Raw genomic sequence first — 24,087 nt, 5'->3', positions numbered from 1 at the left:
CTCTTTGACCAAGCTTTCAGTCACCTGTCCTAATATCTCATGTGGCTCTCTGGTCAAATGTTGTTGAACGCACTCTGGTGAAACACCTTGGGACATTTTACAATGTTAAAGCTGTTGTATGAATACAAAGATATTGTCTAAACCCAGAGATAAGACAGTAGTAACAACTTGCCTTTACATAGCACCTTTAATGTAGTAAAACATCCCAAGGCACTTCACAGTAATGTTATAATGCAAAGTATGACACCGAGCCACATAAAGGAGACATTAGGTCAGATGACCAAAAGTTTGGTCAAAGAGGTAGGTTTTCAGGGGCATCTTAAAAGAGGAAGGAGGGGAGAGGGGAGAGGGGCGAGCAGGTTTAGGGAGGGAATGCCAGAGCTTACAGTCCAGATGGCTAAAGGCACGGCCACCAATGGTGGTGCAATTAAAATCAGGGATACACAAGAGGCCAGAATTAAAGTAGTATCAATGTCTCGGAGGGTTATAGGGGCTGGAGGAGGTTACAAAGATAGGGAGGGGCGAGGCCATGGAAGTTACAAAGATAGGGAGGGGCGAGGCCATGGAAGTTACAAAGATAGGGAGGGGCGAGGCCATGGAAGTTACAAAGATAGGGAGGGGCGAGGCCATGGAAGTTACAAAGATAGGGAGGGGCGAGGCCATGGAAGTTACAAAGATAGGGAGGGGCGAGGCCATGGAAGTTACAAAGATAGGGAGGGGCGAGGCCATGGAAGTTACAAAGATAGGGAGGGGCGAGGCCATGGAAGTTACAAAGATAGGGAGGGGCGAGGCCATGGAAGTTACAAAGATAGGGAGGGGCGAGGCCATGGAAGTTACAAAGATAGGGAGGGGCGAGGCCATGGAAGTTACAAAGATAGGGAGGGGCGAGGCCATGGAAGTTACAAAGATAGGGAGGGGCGAGGCCATGGAAGTTACAAAAGATAGGGAGGGGCGAGGCCATGGAAGTTACAAAGATAGGGAGGGGCGAGGCCATGGAAGCTACAAAGATAGGGAGGGGCGAGGCCATGGAAGCTACAAAGATAGGGAGGGGCGAGGCCATGGAAGCTACAAAGATAGGGAGGGGCGAGGCCATGGAAGCTACAAAGATAGGGAGGGGCGAGGCCATGGAAGCTACAAAGATAGGGAGGGGCGAGGCCATGGAAGCTACAAAGATAGGGAGGGGCGAGGCCATGGAAGTTACAAAGATAGGGAGGGGCGAGGCCATGGAAGTTACAAAGATAGGGAGGGGCGAGGCCATGGAAGTTACAAAGATAGGGAGGGGCGAGGCCATGGAAGTTACAAAGATAGGGAGGGGCGAGGCCATGGAAGTTACAAAGATAGGGAGGGGCGAGGCCATGGAAGTTACAAAGATAGGGAGGGGCGAGGCCATGGAAGTTACAAAGATAGGGAGGGGCGAGGCCATGGAGGAATTTGGAAACAAGGATAAGAATTTTAAAATCGAGACACTGCTTGACCGGGAGCCAATGTAGGTCAGTGGGCACAGGGGTGATGGGTGAAGGGGACTTGGTGTGAATAAGGACATGGGCAGCAGAGCAGCAAGAGATTCCGCAGAAACTACTGTTGATGGATATTGGGTTAAATGCAGATTAATGCCAGTTGTAAGGTGTATTGAATCAACTGTACTGAGCTGTGACAGTTATCATACCTCTCTTTGGTGGCAGCACATGGTGCGTTACGTCATTTATCACCAAGTTGAAGTCATCTAGAAGTAGAATGTCAATTCCCGTTGATGCAGCTATTCGAATTCCATCTGCGGGGGACACAGAGGCAGCGCAATCACCATCAGATTAAGGAAGACCCTTCCACCCACACTGTCCCATCCATCTGCAATGTCAATATCACCCTGCCCATGGAGGCGCCTTTGCCCCTGCTCAATAAATTGGGTCTGCAACCTAAGGCTCACAGTCTTTCCCAGTTGGATTGCATTAACATGAAAAAAAGCCAAATAAAAAAATGAAGTCAAGAAAATTAAGAGCCGCGTTTTTATCGTGATGATAAAAAGCTAATCATTATGCTGCACTTTGCCATGTCAAATGATTATTTTAATGAAAAATCATCGTTCTCTAAATAAACCTGTTTGAGTGGTATAGTAATACTATGGTTATAGATAATGCCATTGATTCAGGGACAGTTGCAAACATTATTGTTTCTAACATAACTGAGATGATAAATTATTCTGAAAGTGCTATTGGAAGCTATTAACACGAGAATCAATAGCTGGAAAAAATCTTAATTCTGCACATATTTAGTTTATTTTAAAGACCTTACCAACAAAATTATAGTTAAAAAAGGTTTAAAATGGGATTAATCATAGGTCTGTTTAAATTTCAATTTATTTTCTATTTATCATATATGCAAATTATGCATTCCACCACAGACACTTGGCATTTTGCAAAGTATTTGGGTTAGAAATGCCTTTTTTTTTTTTTAGAAGAATGAGAGGTAATCACATTGAAACATACAATATTGTGAAGGGATGCTGCCAGACCTGCGGAGTATTTCCAGCATTTCCTGTTTTTATTTCAGATTTCCAGCATCCGCAGTATTTTGCTTTTATTATAACATTGTGAAGGGGTTTGACAAGGTAGACACTGAGAGGTTGTTCCCCCTGGCTGGGGAATCTAGGACATGAGGGCATAGTCTCAGGATAAAGGGTCGTTGATTATTTTGGACTGAAATGAGGAGACATTCTTTTCACTCAGAGGGTTGTGAATCTTTGGAATTCTCTACTCCAAGGGTAGTGGACGCTCCATTGCTGAGTATATTCAAGGTTGGGTGAGATAGATTGTTTGATCTCTCAGGGAATCAAGGGATATGGGGAGGCCAGCCATGATCATATTGAATAGCGGAGCAGGTTCAAGGGGCCGTATGGTCTACTCCTGCTCCTATTTCTTGCGTTCAATGATTTAAAATGGGAAAACTCGAATTGGGTTCCAAGAGGACCCTGAAGGAACCAGGAACAAAATTTTTTTTTTCATTCATGGATGTGGATGTCGTTGGCCAAGCCAGCATTCATTGCCCATCCCTAATTGCCCTTAAGGTGGTGGTGAACTGCCTTCTTGAACCGCTGCAGTCCATGTGGGGTAGGTACACCCACAGTGCTGTTAGGAAGGGAGTTCCAGGATCTTAACCCAGCGACAGTAAAGGAACAGCAATATAGTTCCAAGTCAGGATGGTGTGTGATTTGGACAGGAACTTGCAGGTGGTGATGTTCCCACACACCTGCTGCTCTTGTCCTTTGAGGTGGTAGAGGTCGCGGGTTTGGAAGGTGCTGTCTATGGAGCCTTGGTGCATTGTTGCAGTGCATCTTGTAGACGGTACACACTGCTGCCACTGTGCGTCGGTGGTGGAGGGAGTGAATGTTTGTAGATGGTGTGCCAATCAAGGGGGCTGCTTCATCCTGGATGGCGTCAAGCTTCTTGAGTCTTGTTGGAGCTGCACCCATCCAGGCAAGTGGAACGTTTTCCAGCACACTCCTGACTTGTGCCTTGTAGATGGTGGACAGGCTTTGGGGAGTCAGGAGGTGAGTTACTCGCCTCAGGATTCCTAGCCTCTGACCTGCTCTTGTAGCCACGGTATTTATATGGCTACTCCAGTTCAGTTTCTGGTCAATGGTAGCCCCTAGGATGTTGATCGTGGGGGATTCAGCGATGGTAATGCTGTTGAATGTCAAATTAGTAAAGCTAAGCTGCAGATCTCATCATCAGGACAACTGATGTCAAATTTCCAAGGAATATTCGCCAGTACCCCAGTGCTGATGTTTACTGATGATTTTCCATAGAAAATCAGCACCAGAAGCTTTTCTCATTATTCACTGCAGCTTGAACAAGAAATCTCAGTAACTGGCCGAAGAGACCCTTGGTTGTTCTGTTCCTAGAAACGGTTTTATTTTTAGTTTTCTTCTCAGTTCAAGTCTTAATTTTCTTTTAGGGATAACTTTTGTAAGAAATTTAGTCCCAGTTTCCACTTAATTGTTTTCCTTCCCAAATTTGAGTTAGTTTTCTTATCCTTCCTTCTCTATTTTTTGTCTCTTGTTTTCAGGAATTTTCCAGAACTTTGAGTGTGCTCTTGGCTGTTTACATCACTCACGAGGTCACAAGAAAATGCTGAGAAATAATTGATGATATAAACAAAGACTTGTGTATCGTTTGGTTTAATTTCCAGTGCCTGTTCCATCAAATTGCAAACTACAGGTGTTGATTTAGCATTTGAAACTTTTATTCTAATTCTTTAGCTTAAATTTAAGCTTCAGCCTTGGGTCAGGGCTCGATTTTCCAACCAGTGTCTGTGACTGAGGTTTTTGAGTTCTAACTTTAATTTAGCAAAGAATCTGCAATATGTCACTATGTGACTACTATTGTCCTGATATTAAATCAGTGTGCAGGCTCGGCTCCGAGCTCGCATCCAGTACCTGGGGTGTAGATGGCAACTCGATCAATGCCCTTATCTTCTGCCTGCAGCTGTTTCAGGAAAATGCCTACAGAGTCGGAGATAGGTCGGAGGGTGAACTGGCAACGCTCTCGTCGTGACGGTAGGTTAACAGAGAGTACGGGTAACCCGTTCTGGTAAACAACAGTTACATCTGCAGAGGGAGAGAGAGAACATAGACATGTTCACATAACATTCACTCGAGGAAGACTGCATTCATGTACACCTTCCCACAAAGACATCAATTCAACTTGACCTCCATGGCCTCAGCCCCTCCCCCTTCAGCCCTACAACCCTCCTAAATCTCTGCACCCGCCCAATTCTGGCCTCTCGTGCATCCCCCAATTTTCATCGCTCCACCTTTGGCAGCTGGTGCCTTCAGCTGCCTAAGCTCCGAGCTCTGCAATTCCCTCCTTAAACCTCTCCACCTCTCTCAGGATGCTCCTGAAAACCAGCCTCTTGGACTAAGCTTTTGGTCACCTGCTCCTGAGACGCGCCGTGAGACATTTTACTACGTTAAATGCGCTACATGAACGCAGGTTGTTGATAACTCAGAAGAACACGAGAAATAGGAGCAAGAGTAGACCAATATAGCCCCTCAAACCCGACTCATCTCGTCGATGTTTGTGGAATCTGATTATGAGGTTTGGACGGCAATCCGGTATTACAAATCTGCTTCATTGATTTACTTCCTGGGATTAATCCAAGGGATAGATACCATCATGAAGGGAACAAGGGAAGAAATGGTGGGTAAGGCATACAGTTATATACAGCACAAAAGGAGGCCATTCAGCCTATCAAGTCCTTGCTGAGCCATCCAGCTTGGTTCCAACACATCGAGTCTGATTGGCTTTGTGCTATAGTGGCGATGGGAAATGGGGATGGTGGTGGATGGTGAAAGGTCAGTAAGCTCAAGTAAATAGATCACCTGGCATCAAAGCGATTTGGCCCCCAACATCTCTTGGGGAGACCAGGGGAAGTTGAACTCAACATTTGCTCTATCACATTACAGAAGCTTTGTCTCTGGAATGTGGGAATCCAGGAATCCTGCAGAATGTCCCTGACAATAATCAGTCAACCCTGCTCAGCACGTCTGACCAGCACAACACTGAATGACGGAATGAAACACTATGGAGTGGTTGAACCAGACCTCCGGATCTCGCTGGAGAACAAGAGCAAGTGAATTGGCAGTAATCCGAATGATGGCGTTGTGGGAGTGGGGAAGTGGGCAGTTGGTTCTTTCTGGATGGTTGAGCTGGAATCGGCCCAATGACTTCCCACCATCTGTATCGGTCTTGTGAGGGAAAAGTCACTCAGATACACCCACCAGTTCATTGCCTGCTTGCCAATTCCTGCGCTCAAAGCCGATTAAAAAGGTTCTGCAGGTACCTGGAAGCTAAAACCGACAGATGCTTCTCAGACACAGCTCAGATGTTAAACTGAGGCCCTGCCTGCCTTTTCAGGTGGTGTTAAATGTCCGATGGATAACGGGTTTCCCTCAGCCAAAACCAGCAAAACCAAATGATCTGATCATTTACCTCACTGCTATTTGTGGGATCTTGCTGTTCACAAAATAATTCTATTTTGTGTTTGTCTTCACAAAAGTTATTGCACTTCAAAAGGAGTTTAATGAAGCGCCTTTACCGAGTGTCATGATGCACTTCCGCACCAATGCAAATATGTGCTATTGCAAGTGGAGGGCAGTTATTTACACAGGGAACAGCAATTGATTTAATTTTTAAAATAAGGGGAATCTTCCCGTGCAGAAAGTCCTTGAATTTGACACTTAGAAATTCTCATGCTGTACTTTTTCTCTCAGTAACCAGCAGTGATACCAAGATGGCTAATGATTTCTCCAACCAAGATGCAGCTGGGCTCGGAAAGTGGAATCTGAAATTTCTACACCCTTCGTAGAAGGAATGGCAAAAGCTGCTGGGAACACAACACCGGGCTCGACACACTGGGTGAAAACAGTGTGACGTACTGGGAAGAACTTGACTGCTCTTCTTCCAAATAACACCGGGGGGGGGGGGGGGGGTGGTGTGGTACGCCAGCTGAGAGATCCCCGTTTAATGTCTCGTCCCAAAGCTTCAAACACGCAGAACAAAAGAACACAGAACAAAATACAGCACAAAAGGAGGCCCTTCAGCCCATCGTGTGTGATTGCATTCTTTAAAATTTGGAGATGCTGGTTTTCTATTACATAAATCGCTTGGCATGTGAATTCCTTTTCATGTACTTCACAGTAAGTTTCTGAATTGCAGCAGGCAGCCTGGCGTGCTGAACCCAGGAGGTTTGTGCGCAGCACAGACAGATGGAAGTTCACTTGTCCAAGCCAAATCAATCACGTCAAATATGCCCAACCTGCTCCAACACAGCTCCAGAGGAGAGGCAGGCACACTGAGAAAAGCCGAGCCATACACTGGGCATGAATATGCAGGGTACAGGCTGGCAGTCTCCCTGTCACAACCCCCTTTAGCAAAGCCTTATTGCTTCTGACAGGGACTTGGCTATTCTCCAAGCTGCACTCCATTCCAAGAGCAAGAAACTGACAGCATCAGACGTGTTTTACATAAATTAAATACATGTAATAGCGTCGTCTCCCTGCCTGAGGCATCAACCAAAAGGCTAGTCTGAAAAAGGATGGGTTTCCAGCTCCTGCCCTCACTGAACACAGTAATCACATTCCAACCACTGGGCAAGAGTGAGGGAGACATTAAAAAAAAAAATAAAAGATTCCCCGTTTATGCTGTCGAACCGCTGCCAACATCAATCGGAGTCAGTTGCATTTATGATGCAAACAAACTGTGGGATTATCATTCAAACTGCAGTAAAACTGCCCCAATTGCAGAGTCTCAGATTGACTCATGAAAAGTCAACTCGATCAATATTGTGAGCGCTCCGGGGTTGGCCCGACCCTCGGTCCCAGTTCGGATTATGATGGAGCTGTTGCTGTACAATGTGGTTCAGCTGTGCCCGCAGACTTTCATCTGGCTGCTGGATGTTGCCAGTGAGTGTGTAGCCAACCTCCTCGCCCTCTGGAGGGATGCTCAAACTCGGCTCGACTGTTTCACTCACGCAGCACAACCATGACTCGGAGCACCTATGAACCAGCATGCAACTTGACCATATACCAAAGCCTGTTGTTACCATGCCAATGGTTACCACCTCATCTAAACCAATCAACCTGTGGTTGACTTCCAGATTGGGGGTGGGGGAGGGGGGTGGTGAGGGGCCCCATTTCCATTTTCCAAAATCAGGCATTCAAATACAACCACTTCTTGCCCACTGCTGACCTCCCACACAGTCTTTGTGTTATAAATAAAAATTGCAAGCTTTTCAAGCCCCAGATTCAATGACATCCATCTTTACCACAACAATATTTATCCCTTGGTTGAGAAACATTCCCAAGCAGTCAGGACTCTGAAGAGCTCACAGAGCAGAAATCCCTCTGTCCCCGAAGTCTGCAGTTGCCGCTGCCTTAACCTCTGGCACCATTTCAAACAAGGTTCCCCATGGAAAGGTCAAGAAGTTTAATTGTGATTTTCTTCCAGAATGACAGAAAACAACTCTGAAGCGTTTCAGGAGGGGCACAGCATTGGAACAGGAGGAGGCCATTGAGCTCCTCGAGGCTGTTCCACCATTCAACAAGGTGATGGCTTATCTGTGACCTAACTCCGCATACCCAACTTTAGCCTCAATAACTTTGGTTAACAAAAATCTGTCAACCTCCAATTTAATGAATAAATGATCTAACGTCAACCGTCATTTACGGAAGAGAGTTCCAAACTTCTACCACCCTTTGCGTGTACAAGTGTTTCCTAACTTCAGTCCTGAAAGCCTACAAATCAAACCCAGTCCCCTGGTCTGAGACTCCCCAACCAGTGAAGACAGGATAGCTAGAGAAAAAAAAAAAAATCTGTTCCCCTTCATACCTTGAAAATTAAATCACCTTTTAACCGTCTAAATTCTACAGAATATAACCTTTGTTTAATTTGTCCTCGTAATTTAATTCTTGGAGTCTGGGTATCATTCTGGAAAATCTAAGGCCAGTATATCCTTCCTACGATGAACTGCCCAGTACTGAACACAATACTCCAGGTGTGGTCTAACCAGGGCTTTTTATAGCTGAAGGATGACTTCTACCCCCTTGTATTCTCGTCCTATAGACATAAAGGCCAGCATTTCATTAGCCTTTTTGATTATTTTCAGTACTGATCCTTGACATTTTAACAACGTACATAGACCCCTAAGTTGCTCTGGGCTTCCACTGTTTCTAGCTTTAGGCTAATGGAGCAAGCCTACAACTGTTGGCATAAAGAGACAGAAGCCAGCTACAGTCCAATGTAAACATTACAGTAAATTTTGCAATAAATGCCAGATATTGTGATTAAATAAACTGAGATATGAACAGGCCCACAGTTTGTGTAAACCTCTCTTTGAGCAGCACTTAACAAGGTCTCCAGCCAGGAAGAGAATAAATATTTCTAGTCCCCCGAACTTGGCAATGAATTTAATGAGCATATTTCTAGAGCAGTAAGCTGACTAACCTCTGCTCTTGATCGACGTCAAATTGATCAATAGGTATGAGAGAACCGCTGGATAGGTAATGTGAAATCATCAGGAAAATACATCAGGCAGTCTGTGATAATTGAAACCGGAAATCAACTGCCTGCTTCTCTGAATGCATGTAGATCAGAGCAGCCATGGGAACTGCTGCTGAGGTGGATCCAACTTCCTCCGCTGACCTCTCAGTTCAGATTGTTTACTGACAGCAGCTAGTGAAGTACAGAACAAATTCAGGCACCAGTAATGCCGTGGATGGGTGTGGGATTACCTGAAAGAGGTTTCCTTGGATTTCTAATTGCAGAGCTGTGATTTTTTTTAAAATTAGATTGCACTGCAGTTTGAGCAACTCACTTCCACCTGCAGGATATCAACCAGCAACCTCAGTGGGAAGAGGTACCGCGAGAAGACACTGAAGAGTTGGGCAGCAAAATAATGGTCAAAGAGTTTAAGAGGCTCTGAATCCTGGGAGGTGGCAAGACCAAGGGACTTGCTGGTCTCCCAGTGCAAAGAGTTGTCCACGACCGAGTGTTGCAGACTGGCACATTCCACGGTTCAGGACTACGTGCTGATGGACGCACTAAAGCTTGGGGTAACCGCCGCAAAGCCTCAATGGGGAAAGGCCACTGTGTAAGGCCCTCCCACCATAGTGAAGTGAGGGGCTGGAAACCGTGTAAAACCCCTCAGGTTGTATGTACCAAAATATGACTTGGCTGTGTAATGCAAATATACATTGCATGTAAAATGGAATGGCAAGAGTTGTGAGGCAACTCATGTTCTGTCAAATTTGAACTGTTGCGTAATGTTTTTTTTAAAAACAAATTTTGGTGAATAAAGTATATTTCTGGAAAATAAATTTAGGGAAGGGGCTCTGAAGGCAGGGATCGGCAGCTGCAGCAGTAAAGGCACAGATCAGCCACTATCTAACTGCATGTCGGAACAGGCTGGAGGGGCTGAATGGCCTCCTCCTGTTCCTCTGAACATTCAGTGACTATGAACACAACCGAGCCAGAATACTCAAGGTGAACCTCACCATGCAATGGAAACAGTGCATGCGTTAATCAGGTATAGGCGTCATGCAGACCCCCACCTGCCAAGAATAAGGCAAATTAATTTTTGGCAGATGAACATTAATTTTAAACTGTTGCTGGAGTGAAGAAATGAATTGTTTGAAGATCACCAGACACTGGGCTGGAAGGACATTTGCATACTAAGAGACGCTGCTTGTGGAGACAAAGGACCATTCCCTGCACCAATTAACCCAAATGGATTTTGATAACCAGACATTGAAGGTGTAAGGAAGCGCATTCCAGGCCCTGCTAAGATGATACAATCCACAGAGCTAGGACTGGTTAAACCAGCTGGTCACATGACGAACTGTCTGGTCCAGGTGTTTTGAACTAGCCACTGGACTGTTTGAATTTAGAAGGCAGTGTGCAACTGAAGCTGGAACAACAAAGCCTCCCTCTCTCTCTCGCTTTCTCCAAAGCCACTGGACCCACGGAAGACATGTAAACCTCAAGTGAAAAAACTCCTACATCAGAACAAGTTGAAGCGTGAACAGAGCCCCAACGAACTGCAAGACTTATTGGCAAGCAAAGACTCCACATTGAACTTAAAGGACAGTAATTACTAGATATTGCCTCAAACTTTTCCCCTTTACTCCTTCTACTTTCTCTGTCTCTATCTGCGTGTGTGTTTATTGCGTATGCATGCCAGCATGGTTGTATCGCGTATTCATTAACCGGATTAAAATTTAAGATGAATAAACTTCTACCGTTTTTGTTTAAATCTAAGGAAAGCTGTCTGATTTCTTGGCCTTACAATTGGAGCAATGAACAAGGATTCGCTGAGGGGGAGCTAAAAACACGGTGCTTTTAAAAATAAATCCTGTTATGGCTAAACCAGGCAAAGGCTGAGGGGGAACCCCTAGACCCCTTCTTACCTGGTCGTAACAACAGGAGTTAAATAATGGGGATGGAGAAAAACAGTGTAAGTGGACTAAAGACACTAGAGATGGTGTTCAAATTCCTCCATGGCCTCGGCCCTCCCCATCTCTCTAATCTCCTACAATCCTCAGAAATCTGTGTTCCTCCAACTCTGGCTCCTGCATCCCACATTCCTTTTCATCCAGCAGTGATGGCCATGCCTTCAACTATCTAACCTCCAAGCTCTGGGATTCCCTCCCTAAACCTGTCTGCTTCTCTCTCCTCCCTTAAGTCCTTGTTGAAGATCAATCTCTTTGATATACTATCGCCATCTTTGTGTCAATTGTTTGTCCGATTACGCTCCGGTGAAGTACCTTGAGATGACTTGCTGTGTGAAAGGGGCTACACAGATGCAAGTTTTTGGTGTCAGCTGTGGCTCATATTCTTGCCTCTGAGTCACAAGATTCCAGGTTCAAGTCCCACTCCAGGGTTTGAAAGTAAAAATCAAGGCTGACACTGCCACTGTTAGAGGTGTTGTCTTTCAGATGAGACATTAAACCGAGGCCCTGCCTTCCAGCTCCCAGTGGATGCAGAAGATTTTGAAGCGGAGCAGGGGAATTCTCCCCAATATCAGACTATCTGGTCATCATCACATTGCTGTTTGTGGGATCTTGCTGAGCGCAAATTGGCTGCCGTGTTTCCTCCATTACAATAGCGACTACACTTCAAAAGTACTTCACTTGGCACTCAGATGTCTCGTGGTCGTGAAAGGTGCTATATAAATGCAAGTCTTTCTGTTCTGCCTGAGCAGCTTGTTTCAGAAGCATTAGGGTGGCACTGCTCTGTTGTGCTCTTGTCTGAACCACACAAAGCAAATCACTGGAGGCACTTTGAGAAACAAACTCTGAGCCAAGCTCCACCACAGGCTGTGCATTACTCACCGTTAGAGGTCACTAAGCTACTGGAGCAGTACAACACGCGCTGACTGTGCCACACTGGAAATCTCTGGCAAACCTGCAAAGAAAAGGAAGGGGGTTTTAGTGCGAGTAGGATCATAAATAACATACTGCACACACCAGGATCCTCATCAGAGCCAGCTCAAAGCAAAAAGAAACCCGCTCAGTGAATATAACAATGGATTCAACCCCACAAAACGAACATCCTAGCAGTTCTGGCGAATGCCGGATGATTGCAGTGTAGACCGTGATCTAGTATTGAGAGTAATATAAATACCATCAACTGTTAACTCTCCAGCTCTGGACTCCACCTGGCTTCCGTGTGAGATGACCGAAAACTTAAACCCATATTTCTGATTGTTTAGAGGAAATACAAAGGTACAAGGAAGGGCGAACGGGGATCCTTAGGAAGAAGCAAGAGCTTCTCTAGAGAGAAAAAAAAACTCATGCAGCAGCCAGTTTTTGGACGCAGCTAAGAAATCTGTGCAATTTAAATTTTCCCAGCTCAGGGGGAAAATGTTCGCGATTAACCGCAGACCAATATTTGCAGAGCTCGAAACTTTGAGCCATTATTGCTTCAAACTTCATTAACCTGCTCTGAATATTGCTGACCATGCACATTGATTATCAGCACACTGCAGAACATGAGTGGCTGAGCAGAGTGTGGGTTAATGAACCCAGTATAAAATGCACATCCAGGAGGTTCAGATAATTGTTGGAAATGAAGAGGTCATTGCACATTTTTAAAGTTAAGAGTATGACAACAACAGCAAGAATTCTTGTCTTTAACTCAAAGAATTGTTGGCCACTACTGCCCTGGTATTAATGCAGTATCCACTTGGGCCCCGACTTATTACTAGAGAATATTATAATTAGTATGGCTCCACTGGTAACACTCTTGCCACCGAGTCAGAAGGTTGTGGGTTCAAACCCCACTCCAGATATTTAAGCACGTAATCTAGGCTGATATTCCAATGCAGTGCCGAGGGGGCACCGCTCCGTCGGAGGTGCAGTACTGCGGGAAGGCTGCACTGTCGAAGGTGCATCGTTCAGACTGGCAATTAAACAGAGGCAACCACCCCAACATTAAACATAGAAACATAGAAAATAGGAGTAGGCCATTCGGCCCTTCGAGCCTGCTCCGCCATTCATTATGACGGCTGATCATCCAACTCAGTAACCTGTTGCCGCTTTCGCCCCATATCCTTTGATCCCTTTCATCCCAAGAGCTATATCTAACTCCTTCTTGAAAACATACAATGTTTTGGCCTCAACTGTTTTCTGTGGTAGCGAATTCCACAGGCTCACTACTCTCTGGGTGAAGAAATTTCTCCTCATCTCAGTCTTGAAAGGTTTACCCCGTATCCTTAGACTATGACCCCTGGTTCTGGACTCCCCCACCATCGGGAACATCCTTCCTGCATCTACCCTGTCAAGTCCTGTTAGAATTTTAAAATTTTCTATGAGATCCCCCCCTCACTCTTCTGAACTCCAGCGAATATAATCCTAACCGACTTAATCTCTCCTCACACGGCAGTCCCGCCTTCCCAGGAATCAGTCTGGTAAACCTTCGCTGCACTCCCTCTATAGCAAGAACATCCTTCCTCAGATAAGGAGACCAAAATTGCACACAATATTCCAGGTGTGGCCTCACCAAGGCCCTGTATAATTGCAGCAAGACATCCCTGCTCCTGTACTCGAATCCTCTCGCTATGAAGGCCAACATACCATTTGCCTTTTTTACCGCCTGTTACACCTGCATGCTTACCTTCAACGACTGGTGTATGAGAGCACCCAGGTCTCGCTGCATATTCCCCTCTCTCAGTTTATAGCCAGATAATAATCTGCCTTCCTGTTTTTGCTACCAAAGTGGATAACCTCACATTTCTCTACATTATGCTGCAACTGCCATGCATTAGCCCACTCACTCAACTTGTCCAAATCACCCTGAAGCCTCTCTGCATCCTCCTCACAACTCACCCTCCCACCCAGTTTTGTGTCATCTGAAAATTTGGAGATATTACATTTAGTTCCCTCATCTAAATCATTAATATATATTGTGAATGGCTGGGGTCCTAGCACCGATCCCTACGGTACCCCACTAGTCACTGCCTGCCATTTGGAAAAAGACCTGTTTATTCCTACTCTGTTTCCTGTCTGCCAACCAATTTTCTATCCATCGCAATACACTACCCCCAATCCCAAGCGCTTTAATTTTACATGCTAACCTCTTTGGGACTTTGTCGAAAGCCTTCTGAAAGTCCAAATAAACCACATCCACTGGCTTCCCCTCATCAACTCTACTAGTTACATCCTTGAAGAATTCTAGTAGATTTGTCAAGCATGATTTCCCTTTCGTAAATCCATGCTGACTTTGTCCATTTCTACCACTGTTCTCCAAGTGCTCTGCTATAAAATCTTTGATAATCGACTTCAGACTTTTCCCCACTACCGACGTCAGGCTGACTGGTCTATAATTCCCTGCTTTCTCTCTACCTCCCTTTTTAAATAGTGGAGCTACATTAGCTACCCTCCAATCTGTAGGAACTGTTCCAGAGTCTACAGAATCTTGAAAGATGACCACCAATGCCTCCACTATTTCTAGGGCCACTTCCTTAAGTACTCTGGGATGCATACCATCAGGCCCTGGGGATTTATCGGCCTTCAATCCTATCAATTTCCCCAACACCATTTCTTTATCAATACTGATTTCTTTCAGTTCCTCCCGCTCACTAAACCCTGTGTTCCCCAACATTTCTGGCATGTTATTTGTGTCCTCCTTTGTGATGACAGAACCACAGTATGCACTTAGTTGGTCAGCCATTTCTTTATTCCCCATAATAAATTCCCCTGTTTCTGACTGTGAGGGATCTATAATTGTCTTCACCAATCTTTTTCTCTTCATATACCCATAGAAACTTTTACAGTCAGCTTTTATGTTCCCCGCAAGCTTGCTGTCGTACTCTATTTTCCCCTTCTTAAATCAATCCCTTGGTCCTCCTTTGCTGAATTCTAAACTGCTCCCAATCCTCAGGTCTGGTTTTTTTTGGGCAAATTTATATGCCTCTTCCTTGGATCTAATGCTATATCTAATTTCCCTTGTAAGTCATGGTTTGGCTACTTTTCCCATTTTACTTTTGCACCAGACAGGAATAAACAATTGTTGCAATTCATTCACACGCTCTTTGACTGTTTTCCATTGTCTATCCACTGTCATTCCTTTAAGTAACGTTTCCCAATCCATCATAGCCAACTCGCACCTCATACCTTCGTAGTTTCCTTTATTAAGATTCAGGACCCCGGTCTCAGAATCAACTACGTCACTCTCCATCTTGATGGAGAATTCTATCATATTATGGTCGCTCATCCCCAAGCGGTCTCACACAACTAAATTGTCAGTTATTACCCTCTCATGACACAATACCCAGTCCAGGATGGCCTGTCTCTAGTTGGTTCCTCAGTGTATTGGTCCAGAAAACCACCCCGTATACACTCCATGAATTCCTCCACTATGGTATTGTGACTAATTTGATTTGCCCAATCTATATGCAGATTAAAGTCACCCATAATTACAGATGTTCCTTTATCACATGCGTCTCTAATTTCCTATTTAATGCCATTCCCAACATCACCACTACAGTTTAGGGGTCAATATACAACCCCCACTAACGTTTTTTGACCCTTAGTGTTTCTCCGCTCTACCCATACAGATTCCACATCGTCAGAGCTAATATCCTTCCTCACTATTGCGTTAATTTCCTCTTTAACCAGCAATGCAACTCCACTGCATTTTGCTTTTTGTCTATCCTTCCTAAACACTGAATATCCCTGGATGTTCATTTCCCAGCCCTGGTCACCCTGCAGCCATGTCTCCGTACCCAACTATATCATACCCGTTTACAACTATTTGCGCAATTAATTCATCCACTTTATTGAGAATGCTCCGCACGTTAAGGCACAAAGCCTTAAGGCTCCTCTTTTTAACATTACCTTGACCCCTTCCCACTATTTTTCCACTGTGGCCCTGTTTGATTCTGGTCCTTGATTTCTCTGCCTATCACTTTTCTTATTCCCCTTACTGTCTTTTGTTCTCGTCTTTGATCCCCCCTCCTCTGACTCCTTGCAAAGGTTCCCACCCCCCTGCCATTTTAGTTTAAACCCTCCCCAACCACTCTAGCAAATACTCCCCCTAGGACATCAGTCCCGGTTCTGCCCAGGTGTAACCCGTCCAGTTTGTACTGGTCCCACCTCCCCTAGAACTGGTCCCAATGTCCCAGGAATCTAAAACCCTCCCCCTCACACCATCTCTTCAGCCACGTATTCATCCGATATATCCTGCTATTTCTACTCTGACTAGCACGTGGCACTGGTAGTAATCCTGAGATCACTTCCTTTGAGGCCCTACTTTTCAATTACTTCCTAGCTCCCTATATTCTGCTTTTAGGACCTCAGCCCTTTTTTTTTAAACCTATGCTGTTTGTACCAATGTGTACCACGACCACTGGCTGTTCACCTTCCGCCTTCAGAATGTCCTGTAACTGCTCTGAGACATCCTTGACTCTAGCACCAGGGAGACAATATACCATCCTGGAGTCTCTTTTGTGGCCACAGAAACGCCCATCTATTCCCCTTACAATTGAATCCCCTATAACTATTGCATTCCCCCACTTTTTACTCCTCCCTGGTGAGCAGAGCCAACAGTGGTGCAACGAATTCAGCTGTTGCTGCTTTCCCCTGAGAGGCCATTCCCCCCAACAGTATCCAAAGCAGTATACCTGTTTTGCAGGGGAACAGCCACAGGAGATTCCTGCATTGCCTGCCTAGTCCTCTTGCTCTGCCTGGTGGTCACCAATTCCCCTCCTGCCTGTGGAGTCTGAGCCTGCGGTGTGACCACCTCTCTATACGTGCTATCCACGATACTCTCCCCCTCGCGGATGCTCCACAGTGTCCCCAGCCACCTCTCCAGCTCCGAAACCCGGGCTTCCAGGAGCCGCAGCTGGAGACACTTCCTGCACATATGCTGGTCACGGGCAGTGGAAATGTTCCCAGCTTTCCACATAGAGCACGAGGAGCACACCACGGTTTCGAGCTCTTCTGCTGTGACTTAACCCATTAAATTAAACATGAAACAAAAGTCATTGTGTAGTTGCCAGGCCCACTAGAAAAGCATAATCATCATAAATAGCCTTTCAACAAAAGGACACTCGAAGATCGCAAATATCACACACATCAAGGCCGCAAAGCATATATTTGAGGTTCTGACGAAAGGTCATTGACCTGAAACATGAACTCTGTTTCTGTCTCCACAGATGCTGTCAGACCTGCTGGGTATTCCCAGCACTTTGCGCTTTCATCTGAGACTTCCAGCATCTAGTTGCTTTCGAACATTTGCCAACATATGCACAGAATTATTTGAGAACACGCGAGTGGGAGTGAATAGAGTACCTGGAATATTACTTCAAAAATCAACTGTGACACGAAGACGAGGGGCCACAGACTTCTGCCAGTGAAAGGCAGAATGAGCGGACCAGATGGGAAATGATTCTGATGAAGAATGAGTCAAAAGATTAAACCTGGGCTCATCTGGGGTCGAGCGGTGATGCCCTGGGGGAGGGGGAGGGGAGAGGACTGTAGACTCTGTGGGTGGAAGAGCCAACGTGGGCTGATTGCCATTCCTCAGCTAAATGTGGTGGATGCAAACACGGTTTTATTGGGCCTAGGAACATTTCTGGCTCTTTCCAGCATGTTTCCCACTCTCATGTCCGTTTCCACTTTCCCACAGATCAGCAATCCCATCATTAACAGGATGCTGCTGGAAAATATTCATGTCCCTGAATAAATGTTACTGAACTAAATGGATTGTAGGAAGCATGAATTTTTATCCCCCTGGGAAGGATTGGAATGCATTAAATAATCATGACTAGCTCGATGAGATTCTTGCCAGCAATACCATTTGGCTTGAAGGTGACTTGAAATGCAAAGAAGACAGCAGGGATACAGACTTCAGGGGAAGATAAATCTTTTAAACCGAGATTAAGAGAGGGGGTGAGAGACAGAGGGTGAGACACACTGAAACAGAGAGTATATGAGCTAGAGCGAGTGAGGGCACGAGTCAGTGCCCCCGAGCGAGGGCGAGTGAGAGAAAGAAATCAGAATGCAGAAATTCTGAAAACAATGTGGCACGTATTAATATTTTATCAGGTAATGTTAGTGGCTCCAAGAGTTATCCTGAAATATTAAATAACTCCAACACCAATTTAGTGTGAAAACAGAATGATCTTCAATATTCTGCTGTTTGGTGCTGACAGTTTACATCCCATAGGGAACTGATTACTACTGCTGAATAATACCCATGCCGAGTAGTCACTAGAAGAGAAGATTTATCTGTATTCCTCTGAATTCAAAAACATCTTCCAAAGATCTCGTGGATCTTTGGAACCCGAAGAGTAAAGGCCAGCTAGATAAGTACATGAGTTAAGAGTGAGAAGTGGGGGGGGGAGTGGTTGGGGAGGGAGAGGCTCATGTGAAGCACGAACACCAGCATGGATCAAATGGGCCAAATGGCCTTCCTCTGCACTGTAAATTTTATGTATAAAAGATCAAAGCTCAGCGATGCATTTGCCCACACCAGCTGCCCTTCCTGAGAGGACCTTCCTCTCCAGAATTTCTTTCCGGATGATGTTGAGTGTCAAAAGTGAAGGACTTTGATCCAATGCACTGCTCATCCATGGAACAAAATTGGAAGCCTTCAGTCTCTACCTGCCTTTGAAGATATGGTGCAGCGATCTGCTGCACAACCCAATCACTATCTTTCCTCCCCTTTCCAGATGGGACACAGCAACGACCTTCATTTCTGTTGGGCTGGCTTGGCTTTGAAACAGCCCTGGACTCAGTCTCTCCGAGCTCTCAGTGCTGACGGGCCTTAGTGGATGTGGTTAGTTTGACATGTGTAGGTGGTCACTACAGGTCTGAAACTCATGGTGTTTTAGTGGCTATCATTTGGTACCCAGTGGAAAAATGGAGCACTGGCAGCCGAAACCACGACAAAAATCTTAAGCCATTTCATACCATTGACAGTGAGGGAAAGAACAGGAACCAAACTGATTTTATTGAACACGTCTTTTCTCCTTTTGATAACTGTTCAACTGATACATGATGGACAATGTTATCACACAGAGAGGCCATACACAGTGGGAAGGGAGGAAGGAGGGAGAGAACAGAGAGAAAAACACTTGTATTTCTAGAGTGCTATTCATGATCTCAAGACATCCCAAAGCATTTCACAGCTAATGGAGTAATTTAAGGATAGTCACTGTTGTAATGCACGAAAATGTGGCAGCCAATTTACACATAGCAAGCTCCCACAAAAAGCAAAGAAATAAATGACCATATAATCTGTGATAAAAACAAGAAATGCTGGAAATACTCAGCAGGTCTGGCAGCATCTGTGGAGAGAGAAGCAGAGTTAACGTTTCAGGTCAGTGACCCTTCTTCGGAACTGGCAAATATTAGAAATGTCAAAGGTTATAAGCAAGTAAAGCGGGGATGGGGCAAGAGATAACAAAGGAGAAGGTGTAGATAGGACAAGGTCACAGAATAGCTGACCAGAAGGTCGTGGAGCAAAGGCAAACAATATACTAATGGTGTGTTGAAAGACAAAGCATTAGTACAGATAGGGTGTTAACAGACTGAAAATTGAACAGCCGCAAGTACAAACATGAAAAAAAGCCTGGAAAAAAAAGTGGGTAAGCAAACTGAACAAACTAAGATGAAATAAAATAAACACAAATATATATATATATATATATATATAAAAAAAAGAAAAAAATAACTAAAAATAAAAGTAAAATGGGGGGCCCCGTCATGCTCTGAAATTATTGAACTCAATGTTCAGTCCGGCAGGCTGTAGTGTGCCTAATCGGTAAATGAGATGCTGTTCCTCGGGTTTGAATTGATGTTCACTGGAACACTGCAGCAATCCCAGGACGGAAATGTGAGCATGAAAGCAGGGGGGAATGGCAAGCAACCGGAAGCTCGGGGTCCTGCTTGCGGACTGAGCGGAGGTGTTCTGCAAAGCGGTCACCCAGTTTGTGTTTGGTCTCCCCATTGTACAGGAGACCACATTGTGAGCAGCGAATACATTGAAAGAAGTAGAAGTAAATCACTGCTTCACCTGAAAGGAGCGTTTGGGGCCTGGGATAGTGAGGAGAGAGGAGGTAAATGGGCAGGTATTACACCTCCTGCGATTGCAGGGGAAGGTGCCGTGGGAAGGGGATGAGGTGGTGGGGGTAATGGAGGAGTGGACCAGGATGTCACGGAGGGAACGATCTCTTCGGAATGCTGACAGGGGAAAGGAGGGGAAGATGCGTTTGGTAGTGGCATCACGCTGGAGGTGGCGGAAATGGCGGAGGATGATCCTTTGGATATGGAGGCTGATGGGGTGGAAAGTGAGAACAAGGGGAACCCTGTCACGGTTCTGGGAGGGAGGGGAAGGGGTGAGGGTAGTGGTGCGGGAAATGGGCCGGACACAGTTGAGGGCCCTGTCAACCAGTGGTGGAGAATCCTCGGTTGAGGAAAAAGGAAGACATATCAGAAGCACTGTCATGCAAGGTAACATCAATCCATGATCTGTGATGTTGGTTGAGGAATAATTTTTGACAGCATTTAACGAGGACAAGAAGCAAAAAAGTAAATCTCGAGCACCATTGTTTTAACCCATGCGGGAAGTTAATTTCAAATCTACATCTCGCTCGAATGGGCAGGAATCCACAGCAAAATACTGCAGATTAAAGGGCATTGATTGGAATGTAATTCAGAAAATCTGAGAAGTTGTACCATTTCTCCAAGTTAAGTAATGGAACTTCACTCCGCTCTTAAACTCAAACACTCAGCGGGACTAGTTGCCGTTAATTCATCTCGTTAGTTCAACTTGTTCTTTTATATTTAACTGGGACTCAGGTCATTTAGCATTTCAAGAGATCTTGATAAAGGATCCTGGATTTAATAAGGTATGTAAATTCTAGTTAAAACAAAGGAAGAACTTGCATTTGTATAGCATCATGCATGACCTCAGGACACCCCAAAGCTCTTCAGCCAGTGGAGTATTTTTGAGTTGTATATATCAGTTCATTCAAATTACAATCATGAAAGACCGGATAGGATAGACTTGTGGTAGGGGTGGGGGGAGTCCAAAACTAGAGATCATAAACGTAAGATAGTCACTAATAAATCCGATTGGGAATTCAGGAGAAACTTCTTGACCCAGAGCATAGTGAGCATGTGGAACTCACTACCATAGGTAGTTGAGGCTAACAGCATAGATGCAATTAAAGGGAAGCTAGGTAAGCATTTGAGGGAGTAGAGGATATGCTGATTGGGTGAGACGGAGAGAGGTGGGACAAGACTCATTTGGAGCTTAAACATTGGGAATAGATGATCTGGGCCAAAAGGCCTGTCTTTGTGCTGTAGACTCTATGTAACTCTAACATACATACAAGCACCAAGAGACAACATGTACTCACAGCTTGTGAACAGTTGCAAAGCCTCTGCATATTGTGCGTTAATGCCACCACAGATTTTTAAACTGCATATTTGGACTACAAGCCAAATCCAAATCAAACCAAGCTACAGAAGAATGCAACACCAAAAATGCAAGAAGGTTCACCTGCACAACCAATGGGAACTGGGCAGGAACCCAACCGTGCATTGGAACCTCGACAAAATTCATAATTAATTACTCACAAGCAGGAGCTGAATCACCTTCTAAAATATATCATCTGATCTCAATTACCATTATAAATAGAGCAGAACACACGAGTGCATCTCCATTAAGAAATGTCACAAGACAGATAGATGAAGCAGGCCAGGTAACCACTCATTGTGTCAAAGAACTTACTGACATTAATCCTAATACAGCCCGAATTTTATTGATTAATTTGAACCCAATATCCCTTCTGTCAGTTTAATATGAAATAATTTTCCTGATTTACCTGTTCTATACCTCAAGGAGGTCAAGCCGTAATTGCCTCATTTCAAGGCTGAAAGGCGCAAATTATGCCAGTCTTTCTTGATGACTAAGTCATCTGACCCTAGTGACCAGACTCTGCACCACGTCCAAGGCTGGAACGTCTCCTTTGAGAGCACCTCTCAAGCCTGCGACCTGCACCACCTTGAAGGAGGAGGGCTGCAGGTGCATGAGAACACCACCACCTCCCAAGTACCCCTCAAAAATCACACACCATCCTAACTTGGAAGAGTATCGCAGTTCATCATGGTCACAGGGTCAAAAGCCTACCTAACGGTGCAGCGGGGAAACCTTCACCACAAGGACTGCAGCGGTTCAAGAAAGCGGCAACTCACCACCACCTTGAGGGCACCTGGAGAATGGCAATAAATGCCAGCCTTGCCATTGACGCCCACATCCAGAGAATGAATTTTTAAAAATTGAGTTAACCACACCCCCATTAAAAATAAAACATACTGCACGAAAAAAAAAAGAATGCCTGCAGACTGTTTTTCATCATCACCAAGACAACAGCACAATTACAATTTAAAAACTGTAACTAAGGAAACTTAACCTTAAAACATCCTGCTCTCAATTTAACTCCGTATTACCATGGTTTATTTTCGATGTTAGAGTCAATTCCTATTTATGGAACGTATAAAACCTCCAACCAACATCAAGAATATTCAAGCCAATTGCAGTTTCACCACCACCCCAAATATGGAAATGACCAGCATATTGTTGAACTATTCTGAATCATTTTCCCTCAGTTGGAGCACTGCCAGAGATTTGTGTATAACAGCCACAGGGAGACGTGCCCCCAGCGTGACTGTAATCAGAGCTAAAAAAAAACACTGATTACCCACCTCAATACAAATCTGTGGAAACAAATCTCCCCTTATTTAGATTAGATTAGAGATACAGCACTGAAACAGGCCCTTCAGCCCACCGAGTCTGTGCCGACCATCAACCACCCATTTATACTAATCCTACACTAATCCCATATTCCTACCAAACATCCCCACCTGTACCTATATTTCCCTACCACCTACCTATACTAGTGACAATTTATAATGGCCAATTTACCTACCAACCTGCAAGTCTTTTGGCTTGTGGGAGGAAACCGGAGCACCCGGAGAAAACCCACGTAGACACAGGGAGAACTTGCAAACTCCACACAGGCAGTGCCCAGAATCGAACCCGGGTCCCTGGAGCTGTGAGGCTGCAGCGCTAACCACTGCGCCACTATGCCGCCCAGCATTTGTCTCAGCATTCTTTCTCTTCCCAGGCAGAGAGTTGCACATTATTATTTCTGGAACACCCCAAGCTCTCTGTTACACTGGAAGTTGCAGGACCAGAAAAACATTGACCAAAGTTCAAAAAAACCCTGTACCTCTCGAGAACTCCCTCTTGATCTTGTTGACATGTCTCTACCAGGGCCATCTGTTACACATATTCACTGAACACTGTGTGTAGTAGTTACCTTGAACCCTGTTCTACCGTCTCTATTTGACTTCTTTGCCACCTGGTTACACAGTTTGTGGTTAGGCTAAGAAATTTCTTAGGGTTTATTTTATCTCTGTAACTTCCTCCAGCCCTACAACCCTCAGAGATCTCTGCACTCTTCCAATTCCGCCCTCTTGTACATCCCCGATTTCCTTTGCTCCACCATTGGCGGCCGTGCCTTCAGTCGACTGGCCCTAAGTTCTGGAATTCCCTCCCTAAACATCTTTAAGACTCTCCTTAAAACCTACTTCTTTAACCAAGCTTTTGGTCATCTATCTTAATACAAGCCTCATGTGCATCAGTGTCAAATTTAGTCTATGTTCTAATGAAACGTCTTGGGACATTTTCTGCATTCAAGGTGCTATATAAATGTAAATCGTTGCACTCCTTAAATTCTTGAAAATTTCAAAAACATCTCCCCTCCCCCCCCCACTGCGGCTTCCGTTCTCCAGTGTAAACATTCCCAACATCTTCAATCTCTTGCAGCTCAGGTGCCTGATCCCTAGTCACCTGCTCTGTACCCTCTCCAGACGTTATCTCCACTGCAGTTTGCAGGAATCCATATGGGACCAGCTCACTAGCACTCACTGAGACAAATGGCTCTGGCAATAAATCCTACATCATGTTGCATCATACCCTACTTAGTAGTAGAATGAGTGGTGACCACCCCAGGGCAGGT

At 45.0% G+C, this 24,087-nt stretch overlaps 1 protein-coding gene across 1 annotated transcript in view; it reads right to left on the bottom strand.

The window, feature by feature from the left end:
* Positions 1 to 24,087, bottom strand: part of mcu (mitochondrial calcium uniporter) — a 123,877-nt gene that overhangs the window by 11,221 nt on the left and 88,569 nt on the right. Inside the window, exons 2-4 of the mRNA XM_068020456.1 lie at positions 11,885 to 11,957; positions 4,433 to 4,603; positions 1,667 to 1,771 (exon numbers count right to left, since the gene is read on the bottom strand). Of these exons, the coding sequence (XP_067876557.1) occupies positions 1,667 to 1,771; positions 4,433 to 4,603; positions 11,885 to 11,957 (349 nt within the window). The remainder of the gene's footprint in view (positions 1 to 1,666; positions 1,772 to 4,432; positions 4,604 to 11,884; positions 11,958 to 24,087) is intronic.

This window comes from Heterodontus francisci, chromosome 42 (genome assembly GCF_036365525.1).
Source record: "Heterodontus francisci isolate sHetFra1 chromosome 42, sHetFra1.hap1, whole genome shotgun sequence".
NCBI classification, from domain to species: domain Eukaryota; kingdom Metazoa; phylum Chordata; class Chondrichthyes; order Heterodontiformes; family Heterodontidae; genus Heterodontus; species Heterodontus francisci.
This window is presented reverse-complemented; position numbering and strand designations above follow the sequence as displayed.